At 40.1% G+C, this 12882-nt stretch overlaps 1 protein-coding gene across 2 annotated transcripts in view; it reads left to right on the top strand.

The window, feature by feature from the left end:
- LOC134227901 (calpain-B-like) overlaps positions 1-5881 on the top strand; it is a 43205-nt gene extending 37324 nt beyond the window's left edge. Inside the window, exons 2-6 of one of the 2 annotated variants that reach the window (XM_062709606.1) lie at positions 2947-4461; positions 4609-4650; positions 4786-5155; positions 5216-5542; positions 5610-5881. In XM_062709606.1, the coding sequence (XP_062565590.1) occupies positions 2947-4461; positions 4609-4650; positions 4786-5155; positions 5216-5542; positions 5610-5689 (2334 nt within the window). In that variant the 3' untranslated portion in view covers positions 5690-5881. The remainder of the gene's footprint in view (positions 1-2946; positions 4462-4608; positions 4651-4785; positions 5156-5215; positions 5543-5609) is intronic. The other variant, XM_062709607.1, reaches the window with a different exon arrangement.
- Positions 5882-12882: the final 7001 nt, after the last annotated feature.

Consider the following 12882-nt stretch of genomic DNA (forward strand, 5'->3'; position numbering starts at 1 on the left):
TCGTTATCTCTTTTCGTTGAATTTACCATTTTGGGAGAATGTGGATTTACTCATTTAAATGAGTAGATCCACTTATTCTCTCAAAATGGGTAAATTTTTCAGCAGAGGGAAAGAGATAGCAAAGAAAAAGTATCCATTAATGAGTAAACGTGTTTCTCCGTGTAGTGGAAGTACGGAGCCAGCGCATCGGTGACAAGGTAACGAGCTTTGGTTCTACTTAGAGAAAAGTTGTTTACAGTCACTCTCAAAATTGAGCGTACAGCATGGATTAGATGAATATATTCGAAAATTCCAAAGTAAATTTATTTGTTGGCTCGGTTGTTTTTAATGCATTTTAATATTCATCCCTTCCTTCAATGTATGCATACATAAAATGGTTGAAATTTTTTCTCTAAAGTTCATTTATTTGAAAATAATCTCAAAATATGCCTATTAGATGTGACAAAATTGAGCGTACAGCTAATGTTTTTCTATAAAATTTCTTATTATAAACACGATTAATGTATTTTAATATTGTTTTTTGATGATTATATTTATGATTATAAACATCCGCTACTTAAACATTCAATGTTTTGAAATTAAACCATGTTTTAATCAAAATGGCGAACAAGTAAGATGTATAAACAATGCTATTTAACAATTCAATGCTGCTGGGCAAAATAGATGCTTTAAGATATGGATTTCACCGGCATCGTTTCTTATGTATGATAGATAATCGAAATCGAACGAGACATACGATTAATTTGGGAAAATTCAGTCGGTAAATGATGAAAACAGATGAAAACATACAAAGAAAACGACAAATTTTGGGAAAGGCATATTTCAAATTAAGTATAACTTTATTTAAAAGTCGATGTATAGGTAGCTTATAAGCTCAGGGCACTCATTAATAATAATATTAATAAAAGAGCAGCACACGGATACATTATAAGATGTCATTTTATATTTGAAGACTCAGTCACCCTAGAAACAAATTTGGTTGAATCATTTAAATTTACCAATATATCATTAAATAAGCTGCCGAACTTTAAAAAAAGTTTATTTCTACTCGCCACATGGAAATCATCCAATTGTATCCCTTATGGTAACAGATCGTGGAGTTTGATTCAAATTTAATTATGAAATTACGATTTTAAGCTATCTTTTCAATATTCAATCAGAAGTGCTCTACGGGGTTGAAAAGCTGTTTTTATGTTCGGTACCTTAACATGCACCTTGTACTTTTAGAATTTGACTGTGAATGATTGGATTAAATAATATTACTCTTAATGATAGACCAGAGACCACTAAATTTGAATTATGTCATTCCTAACATTTGTCGTTTTCTCTGTATGTTTACACATGTTTTCATCATTTACCGACCGAATTTTGCCAAATTAATCGTATGTCTCGCTCGATTTCGATTATCTATCATATATAAGATAATACGCGGGTGAAACATACAAATTAAAGCATTTATTTTGCCCAGAGGTATTGAATTGTTAAATAGCAATGTTCTTACCTCTCATTTGTTCGCCATTTTGACCAAAACATGGTTTAATTTCAAAACATTGAATGTTTAAGTAGCGGATGTTTATTATTATAAATATGATCATGAAAAAACAATATTAAAATACATTAATCGTGTTTATAATAAGAAATTTTATAGAAAAACATTAGCTGTACGCTCAATTTTGTCACATCTAATAGGCGTATTTTGAGATTATTTTCAAATAAATAAACTTTAGAGAAAAAAATTCAACAATTTTATGTACGCATACATTGAAGGAAGGGATGAATATTGAAATGCATCAAAAACAACCCAACCAACCATTTAGGCTGTGAACCATTCCACTGATTCGTTTAACTTTTAGTTAAAATTTGACAGTTCGATGGTTATTTCGCCGTGGTTAAAAATAACCCTGCTCCGGAGCATGGTTAGATTTGACAGTTCGATAGTTAAACTTTGTTCGCGAGAAAATTGGCGCCAAATCCATTTCGTTCCAAATAACTATCAATCTGTCAAAGCTCAAATGGGTCGGCTTCGGAGTAAAATTTTAACCACGATGGGAAAATAACCATCGGAATGTCAAATTTTAACTAAAACGAATCGGTGGAATGGTTCACAGCCTTAATTTCCTTTGAAATTTTCGAATGTAGTCAACTAATGCATACTGTACGCTCAATTTTGAGAGTGACTGTATGTTGGCATCGGGAAACATCGCTGAAAATGTATCGATAATCCCATCGCAAGATGTTGCTGGGAAATCGGCTGAAATACATTTAAGCAGCCAGATCAGTTCAGCTTTAGCGGCAGTGTTACGTGGGCTAAAAAGCTGAATCTTTCCTTCACCGCTAGTACTCGGCAACTGTTCTGTTTTGGATGCCGTCTCGGCACATAAACGTAACTGCGAAGGTCCCTTCCGCCCTATCCAGTTATCCTTATGCTTAGCAGAGCTTGCATGTTGCTCAAGAGCTTGGAATCCTTTTGCCACAGAAAACGTTTTAGAACACACTTTGCAGGAGGTTTCCTCCCCTTGATTACGTGCCCAATCCGAAATCAGGCAACCATTCGCATCTGACTTTGGCAGCCATTCAGCCCGAAATGTGCACTTGCCCATTTTAGCTGAAATGATTAAAAGATAATTAGTTTGTATTTAATCTTTCAGCTACAATTATATTATAAATACCTTCATTTATATAAATCGGAGAATGATAGGAAAAAAAATAATTTTAAGTTTTTTCAAGGATCTCATAATGTTTGGAATTGGTTGTTAAAAGCGGCTGAGTTCAATTTCCTCGATTTATCCCACAACATGATTATAACGTCAGATGCACCTAACAATACTTAGAAGATTTTTTTTCCTTCATGTGAACAAAATGAATAAAAAAATAATCTTCTCTCTACATTTTATATCTATATTAACATCCATTGCATCAAAGCTCATTTCTATACCTTTATTCCAGAAAGCTCAACCGAAACCGGGACCTCGCAGTGCCGATGTACAGGACTTTTATGCCTTGCAAAAGCGCTGTCTACGCACCGGAACTCTATTCGAGGATCCCGAATTCCCAGCCAACAATTCGTCGCTCACATTCAGCGAAGAATCTCGCCAGAATCTCAAGTGGCTCCGGCCGAGTGAAATTGCCGCCGATCCCAGATTCTTCGAGAACAGCTACTCTCGGTTCGATGTCAACCAGGGTGAGCTGGGAGACTGTTGGCTGCTGGCGGCGGCGGCAAACCTAACCCAGGACTCCCAGCTGTTCACCAGGGTCGTTCCGGGGGACAACAGCTTCAAGCAGGACTATGCTGGGATCTTTCACTTTCGGTTTTGGAGGTTCGGACAGTGGTGCGACGTGGTGATCGACGATCGTTTGCCGACGGTGCATGGAAAGTTGGTGTACATGCGATCCACCGAAGACAATGAGTTCTGGAGTGCGCTGCTGGAGAAGGCTTATGCGAAGTTGTTTGGATCGTACGAGGCTCTGAGGGGAGGGTCGGCCAGTGAAGCGATGGTGGATTTCACCGGAGGTGTGGCGGAGTCCTATGAGATGAAGGATGTACCGCAGGATTTGTTTCAAATTATCGAGAAAGGCTTTAAGAGCCACGCAATGTTCGCTTGCAGTTTGGAGCCTGATCCGTTCAAACCGGAAGCGGAAACTCCTCAGGGATTGATTAGGGGTCACGCGTACTCGCTGACGATGGCCAAGATGGTGGATATCCAAACTCCGAATGTTAAGGGGAAAATACCCTTGTTGAGATTGAGAAATCCGTGGGGCAATGCCAATGAATGGAATGGAGCGTGGAGCGATAAGTCACCAGAATGGAAATTCATTCCAGAAGAAACCAAAAAGGAAATTGGACTGATTTTTGAACTAGACGGTGAGTTTTGGATGTCCTACCAGGATTTTGTGAAGTATTTTGATCGCATTGAGATTTGCAACATGAGCCCAGATTGTCCAATAATCCGACAGAGGGGAGAGTATCCTTGGAAACAGTCAGCCTTCGAAGGAGAATGGGTTATTGGTAGCACTGCTGGTGGTTGCAGGAACTATCCAGAAACGTTTTGGCATAACCCACAGTATGTGGTGCACTTGAAAGACTCTGACAAACATGACGAGGAAGGTAAAGCAACGGCCATAATAGCTTTGCAACAGAAAAATCGAAGATCCAAGCGAAACAAAGGCATGGATTGTCTCACTATAGGTCTCATTATCTACCGGGTAACGGAACGTGATCTCATAAAGAAACCTCTGCCAAAAGACTTTTTCCTACGGAACGCATCCGTAGCGCGGTCAACTTTTCTCAACATGCGAGAAGTCACTTCCAGGTTCCGGTTGAATCCCGGCACCTACGTAGTAGTTCCGTCGACGTTCGAGCCAAACATCGAAGGCGAGTTTTTGATCCGGGTGTTCTCCGAGTGCCCCGATTGTATGACCGAGAACGAAGGCTGCGTTGGAGAATGCGACTTGGATCCTCGGGTAAGATTAATCGACACTGCTTCTACATCCTTATACACGTTCCCAAATCCCGAATTGTCCTTGCTGTAAAGCTTTGTATAAATTTCCGCTTAGATTAGTCGCTAATCACTCTGTAATGTATCCTTTGCTGTATGCTAATATTTAAAGGTGCCGTCAGACAGCAACAACAACGATGTACCAGTAGCGCCCGTAAGTGTAATTGAGACCGTTGACAGAACCGTATTTGACAGATGACTGTGACTGTGACAATGACAATTATTCGTTAATCGTTGAATGTGTGCCAAGGACTTGATATTATAACTGACCAGAACTCTGCTTTTCTAGGTTAAAATCAAAGCCCCAGATCCAACGAAGCCTGACCCTCAGCGACAAGCTATGGAAAAACTTTTCCTGGACATCGCCGGTGCCGATCTGGAGGTTGACTGGATGGAGCTGAAATTAGTTTTGGATCACTGTTTCCGAGATGACATTGCGATTGCCGCCAAAGGAGTATCTCGAAGTTACCGCGTAGCTCCAACGGAGTCTAAAAAATCAATAACTCCTCAAGGCGAAGTCGTGTGCTGTGGTCTACTGGAGATATTGCGAGATTGGTATGTCAACATGGCCGGAGGGAACAATCGGCCTGCGCAAACTTCTTCTGGAGATCAGATGACAGTCAAAGAGCGGGCTCCGCTTATGAGCGGTGAGACAAATCGTATGTACATAATTTTTTGGAAACAAATTAGAGCGACCTTAAACCAATAAATACTTGCAGTGGGAACCAGTGCGGCCGGATTCTCCAAAGATGCCTGCCGTTCGATGGTAGCCATGCTCGATGAGGATCAATCCGGAAAGCTTGGGTTCATCGAGTTCCAAAAACTCCTAACGGAAATTGCCCGTTGGAGAGCGGTGTTCAAGCTGTACGACACGGACCGATCCGGACATTTGAACCCATTCGAACTACGGACAGCTCTTCAATCAGCTGGCTACCATCTGACCAATAAGATTCTCAACAGCCTGATGCATCGCTATGGCTCGCGTGAAGGTGAGATATGGTTCGATGATTTCATTACCTGTGCGGTGAAGATAAAGACAATGATCGGTAAGTGAGAGAGAGGGTTTTTCTTTGTCTGAACTTGGTTAACAACCGTTGTTTAATTTGTTTGCAGATATTTTCCGCGCAAAGGACGTGGATGGAATCGCTTCGTTCAATATGGATGATTGGATGCTAAAAACTATTTATTGTTAAATACCATTGAAAGCGCAAGACCAACCAATAATAATGTTTATACTATTATGCTGTACCCTACAGACTGATGCTGCTACAATGCAGCATTTGCCATTTTAAATTTCCTAGAGGCCGGTACTTAACACAAAAGTTCAAATCTTATTGTTATAAATAACTAAATATTAAATAAAGCTGTTTAGTGTTTGAGACATATTTCTGTTCATGCTGTTCAACTACTATTTAAATATCACTTTTGATTTTCATTTTCATGTTGCAAAATCGACTGTTCGAGCGCGAACTATGCCTGATTTCGAAGGACTTTCTTCGCTGCCTTAGCAGCCCCGAAAAGCACTAAGTCCGGTATAAAACACACGCGGCAGTACTGACCAGGGGCTTGGGTCGCCACAAGCCCTTTGTGTCCAGGAAAACGCACTGGTTCTTCAAAAGTAGGCCCCAAGAAGCTCGTCCACCTTTTCACTAAGGTCCGACTGATGCACTTGTTACAAAATACCACCTAAATTTCCACCGCGAAAGGGTAATTTGGATAAATTAATTTCCCTTGAACGTGATGTGTGATAGAGGGAATAACGACACTGAGATCGACCGTACGTCCGTTTGAATGCGTTTGTTATTTTGAACTGATTGATAGGTACAATTTGTGCACATTCGCTTTGTGCTATTCTTACGAATAGTTCACCAACAGTGGACAGTGGCTGCAGACCCTTTGTTCTCTCACTGCTGACGAGAGCAGCGATGAGACGATTTAGTTGGGGGATTATAGTACAAAATGGGACAGTCTAATATATTTTAATTGATGGTACTTGGGTCCGGCTCCAACATCGACTTTCACTTTTAATAATAGTCACTCTCAAAATTGAGCGTACAGCATGGATTAGATGAATATATTCGAAAATTCTAAAGGAAATTAAATTGTTGGCTCGGTTGTTTTTAATGCATTTCAATATTCATCTCTTTATTCAATGTATTACTTTACTTACTTACGGATCCTGTACACCTCCGGTGGTGCAAAGGGCCGACTTGAAAGATCTCCATCCTGAGCGTTGCCCGGCTATCGCTTTAACCTGTTGCCAGGTTAGATTTCGGTCGACTTCTTTTATTTCTTTATTGAGGCTTCGCCGCCATGAGCCTCTGGGTCTGCCTCTGCTGCGATGTCCCGCTGGGTTCCAGTCTAATGCTTGTTTACAGATTTCGTTTCCGCCCCTACGTAGAGTGTGGCCGACCCAGCCCCACTTTCGATCCCGAATTTCTGTTGCTATCGGCCTCTGGTGACAACGACGATGGAGCTCATTGTTTGACATCCAGTTGTGAGGCCACCAGGCCCGAATTATATACCGCAGGCATCTGTTAATGAACACCTGCAGCCGTTGAGTGTTCTCCACTCATTCAATGTATGCGTATATAAAATGGTTGAAAATTTGTCTCCAAAGTTTATTTGTTTGAAAATAATCTCAAAATACGCCTGTTACAGGTGACAAAATTGAGCGTACACAGCAAATAATTTTGAAAATTCAACGACGTGTAAAATTGCAGCTTATCCCATCAAACGAATTAACATTCGATATTCTATTAAATTTGATTGAATTTTACAAGCAAGCACCGTTTACATTTATTTCGATTTAAAATAATAGAGAGATCGATTGAGTTTTAAGTTTATTTGCATGCTCCAAATATGTGCATGAAAATACATTTAAAATCACAACATATTTTTATCTGTGTACAGCGAATGTTTTTCTATAAAATTCCTTATTTTAGAAGCGATTAATGTAATTTAATGTAATTTTTCCATGGTCTTATTTACTACTTAAATATTCAATGTTTTGAAATTAAACCATGAGAACAAAATCTTGAATCTGGTTCACGTAAAAAATTAACCTTATATGTTATGGCAAAAAACCATTCTAAAATACTTATACTCTTCATTATGCCACCTAATGAATGATCGCATACCAAAAAGCTAATAACATTCATAAGTTAATGAAAAGTATAAGTTTCGGAATGTATGTGACTAATGCGATGTATAAGTTTTTTCTTATACATATCATTAAGCGCCTGCTTTGGCAAAAAAGCATTAGAAATCTTAATAATAAATAACATTAAATTTTTTTACGTGTTCGATCTCCCCAGTTCTCCTCACTTCCTCACTCCTCAGTATTTCGCCTTCATTCGACAGAAAGTTGCGTATTTCGAACCCGCCTCCTAAGTGGACAAGTTTGACTTCGTTTACCACCTGTGCAGCTTCATCAACTGTCATAAAGCTGTCCAAGTCCAAGTAGTCGTCCACATAGTGGTGGTCAATGATTGCCGCCGACGCACGAGGGTACTGCAGTACCTATTATAGGTATACCTATTCTGATATATTATTGTGTAAATCAATGTAAAATTGCATAAAAATGGTGCGATCGCACCCGAACTAACTTCAGGACGAACTGTCAAACAGATTAAATTTTCTCTCGTGCTGCTTGTTTAGCAAAAATGTTTTAGTGCGGGACTTTTTATGCAGTTAATTAAGTGCGTTTTCAGTAAACTAGTGGTGCGCTGAACGTCCACAATCGGAGTAGTGACTTCCATCATTGTGTTTTACAACTGAAAATACGGGATCCGTCATCGAGATACTTTAGTTCGGAAGTTCATTTGAAGCATGAAGGTAAGTTTCCGATCAGCGGGAACTGCATTTCATTTCAAATTGTACATACGATAATATACTCTTTTCATTGCAGTCATCGCAGGATTTGGCGAACTTTTTTCTCACTAACGATTTGATTGCATTATACTGCAGGACGCTGTTAAGAAATCATTCCGATAGGTAAGTACCCCAGTCTAATTGTGCATACTATGCACATTCCTACTTCTTAACACCTGATTGGTGCACCGCGTGGCGTGATGTCGCCGCGTTTGTGCGCCAATTTCCTGATTGGGCTAATCCACCTACTGAAATTTCCTAACTAGGATTTGTACAAAACAGAAAAATAAACTTGAATTTAAATATTGAAAAAAAGGGATAAGGTACACCGGGGCAAGTTGAAACGATTTTTTCAAAGTTGAAATTCGAAGTGCTGGAAAAAAATCACCCTTTGATATATTTTGAATCCGTTTGCGGTGTTTGCTAGCCCGGGCCAAATATTATACATAAACAATAAGCAACCTTAACAAACTTTTTTATAAATATTTTTTATATTTAAATTATTTTATTATATGCATCGTTTCAACTTGCCCCGCGAATCGGGGCAAGTTGAAACACTGCGTTATATTCAGACGTAAGCTAATTTTGCCGTATTAATAACAAAATGTATGTACTCAGTGAGACTCAAGAAGCACGAGGTTGTAAAGGTGACTATAATACTGCCAGGATTCGCATAAGAGTCCCATGTAAGTTTTTGACGATTTTGATTTTCCTTCAGAAACTAGCTTAAAATTGTCTCCTGTTTAAGAAAAACTGATAAAATAGTAGGCTTTGTTCTAGAAATTTGAAAACAAATCCCACTTTTGTTGTCTCGTGTTGATATTTACTCTCATAAAAATCAAATTGGTTGATAGGTACTCTTTTACACAAAAAATAAACTTAAGTATGGTCCATTTAATTGTGGGACAACTAACACGGATAAATACGGATAAAAAATATTATGTCATCTTTTTGGAAAGATACCAATTTTTTTTCAATTTAGATTTTTTTTTGTATTTCTCCATGTAAAACAAGTTTGATAAATTCAACGGCAAATTACTCAAGTTGGCGAAAATGACATTGGACTCTTATGCGAATAGGGGCAGTGTACAACTGAGTCACAAGCGTATTTTCAGAGACCAAATTCTGGAGAACGCACTACGCTGAAAATTTATCAAATTGATTTCCTTCTGCTGGTGACCACTTGGATTACTATTCAGGATGCTTCATAATTTGGTTCACTTGTATATTGCGCAGTTGATTTTCGGTTGTGGCTTCTTCATAAATGCACATTAACCTTCTTCGGATATTAGAAAAAACTTACGAATAAGATGTTGGGGTCATATTGACCCAGAAATGTAAATGCTTATAAAACAGTCCAATTATAACCGAATTGCAAAGTTTATATACCGTTCGAAAGATAAACTCATCAATTTTGTGGCTATGTGGTGATATGCTGGTTCTGGAGACAATGGCCACCGAGAAACGACTTTCACGGGACCTTGTCGGTCATAGAAGGGGAACATAAAAATCACTCCATTTATGCCATTCGATCGCTAATTCTTCATAGATTCTCTTAAAACAGTAATGTGTGGTCCATGAGAGGGCTTCCGATGAAAGTGGCCACTCCTGGTACATGCAAGGTGCCCCCGGGGAACCCGCAGGAGGGGACATTTCCGTTTTAGCACCAAAATATGCCGTGCGGCGGCTCTGTCGTCATGATTTTCCACAAAATATATGATAATGCGCTTGAAATCGCTAAGTGACCACATTGGCCACTCTTGGAGCCTATGAGGTGCCCCGTGGAACCCGTAAAAGGGGACATTTCCGTTTTAACATCAAAATATGTCGTGCGATAGCTCTTTCGTCATGATTTTCCACAAAATAGATGATTATGTGCTCGAAATCGATAATTGACCACATTGGCCACTCTTGGAACCTATGAGAGGCCCTTGGGGAACCCGTAAAAGGAGACATTTCCGTTTTAACACTAAAATATGTCGTGTGGGGGCTCTTTTATCATGATTTTCCACCAAACAGATGGTCATGCGCTTGAAATCGATAAATGATCACATTGGCCACTCCTTGTATATGCAAGGTGCCCCCGGGGAACCCGTATGAGAGGACATTTCCGTTCTGGCACCAAAATGTGCGGTGCTGCGGTTCTTTCATCATAATTTTCTACAAAATAGATGATAATGCGCTCGAAATCGATAAGTGACCACATTGGCCACTCTTGGAGCCTATGAGGTGCCCTCGGGGAATCCGTAAAATAGGACATTTCCGTTTTAACGCCAAAATATGCCGTGCGGCAGCTCTTTCGTCATGATTTTCCACAAAATAGAAGATTATGCGCTTGAAATCGATAATTGACCACATTGGCCGCTCTTGGAGTCTACCATGGTCCCCCAGGGAACCCGTAGAATGGAATATGTCCGTTTTAACACCGAAATATGCCGAGCGGCGACTCTTTCGGTGTGTTTTCCCACCAAAGAGATGGTTATTCGCTCGAAATCAATAAGTGATCACATTGGCCACTCTTGAACCACATTGGCTACATTTGAAACCTATGAGGCTCCCTCGGAGAACACGTAGAAGATGACATTTCCGTTTAACACCGAAATATGTCGTGCGGCGTCATGATTTTCCACAAAATAGATGATTATGCGCTTGAAATCGATAAGTGACCACATTGGCCAATCTTGGAACCAATGAGATGCCCACGGGGAACCCGTAGATGGTGACATTTCCGTTTTTATACCGAAATGAATAAGTGACCACATTTTCCATTTTGGAACCTATGAAGTACCGCCGTGGAGCTCATAGGAGAGGACATTTCCGTTCTTACTCTTACTCTTACTTAGGGCCGATGCCCACGTAGCGTGTTTTCAAGCTACGTGCACGCCGCGTCCACGCAAGGTATCTGGCATCAAATGTAGTCGTGCACACGTTTACGTGTGCATTACTCCTTTTGATGCTGGGTACCTTGCGTGAACGCGGCGTGAAAAAACTTTACGTGGACATCGGCCCTTAAAGACATGGCGTGCAGCGGCTCTTTCACTATAATTTTCCCTCAAATAGTTGGTAATGCTCTTGAAATCTAATATCAACCCGGGGGAACCCCAGGCCCAATTTCGGTAATTGTGGAGTGCCTTGAAGAATTCATTGAAAGTGTCTGTGCACACAAAATCTAACTCACTTTTGAGGAACTTTTCCTCAACCGAATTGCTCGCAGTAAATAGCATTCGACGAATATCCTGCCCTATTGTTTCCTATCGAAAATTGGCCAGATCGGACTATGGGCTCCGAAGTTATGGCCAAAACACTAATTTCAGCAGCTACATGGGAAAATCACTTTTCTGGCACTTATGCTCATCCGATTGGCTTGCAATAAGTTGCGTTCAGCAGAGAGTTTAAGAATAGGTAAATGAATCTTGTTTTTTTTTCTTCTATCAAATAGGTCATTCATTCTGAACTTAATATCTACAACCTACAAGGTACCCGCAGGAGTCTCACAGAAAGAGAGATTTTTTTTATATCAAAATGTTGCGTTTTCATATCATTGTCCACGGCGAGCGGTGAAAACCTCAAACTTCTATGAGTCGATATTGAAGGGACCATCGACTAATGGTAATATCGAGATGCGGAATAGAAAATCCTTGGAGAGCTGTTCGAAGGAATCATCACAGTAGCCCAGAAACAATTTTTTATTTGATTCAGTTTATTCAATTTCAAATGAAGAACAATTTCAAGCGCATAACCAACTTTTCGAAGACTTGTGGCCAGGGTAGACAATGATAGACGAAGATAGAGCTGCCGCAAGCGGCACAGTACATTTTTTTTTTTTTTTTTTTATATCTTTATTAAAGTGATTTTTAAGATGGTACAAAGTTCATCACTGCACAGTACATTTGATATAACCATGAAAATGTCCTCTCCTACGGGTTCGCAGGGCATCTCAAAGGTTCCAAGGGTAGACAATATCACTAATCAACTCCAAGCAGATGACCATCTGTTTGGTAGAAAAAAAAAACAAAGAAAGAGCCACCGCACGGCATATTTTGGTGGTAAAATGGAAATGTACTCTTCTACGGGCTCCCGGGGGCACCTCATAGGTTCTAAGGGTGGACAATATGTCAATAATCGATTTCGAGGGCACCTATTTGGAAGAAAATCATGACGAAAGAGCCGCCGCATGAGATATGTTGGTATAAAAATGGAAATGCCATCTTCTACGTGTTTTCCGAAGGAGCCTCATAGGTTTCAAATGTAGCCAATGTGATCACTTATCGATTTCGAGCGCACGTCCATCTGTTCGATGGGAAAACACCAAAAGAGCCGCCGCACGGCTTATATTGGTGTAAAAATGGAAATGTCCCCTTCTACCGGTTCCCTGGGGCCCCCTCATAGGTTCCAGGCGTTGCCAATAAGGTCATTTATCGATTTCAAGCGCATAACCATCTGTTTGGTGAAAAATCATGACGAAAGAGACGCCGCACGGCATATTTTGGTGCTAAAACGGATATGTCCCTTT

This window comes from Armigeres subalbatus, chromosome 3 (assembly GCF_024139115.2).
Source record: "Armigeres subalbatus isolate Guangzhou_Male chromosome 3, GZ_Asu_2, whole genome shotgun sequence".
Lineage (NCBI taxonomy): Eukaryota > Metazoa > Arthropoda > Insecta > Diptera > Culicidae > Armigeres > Armigeres subalbatus.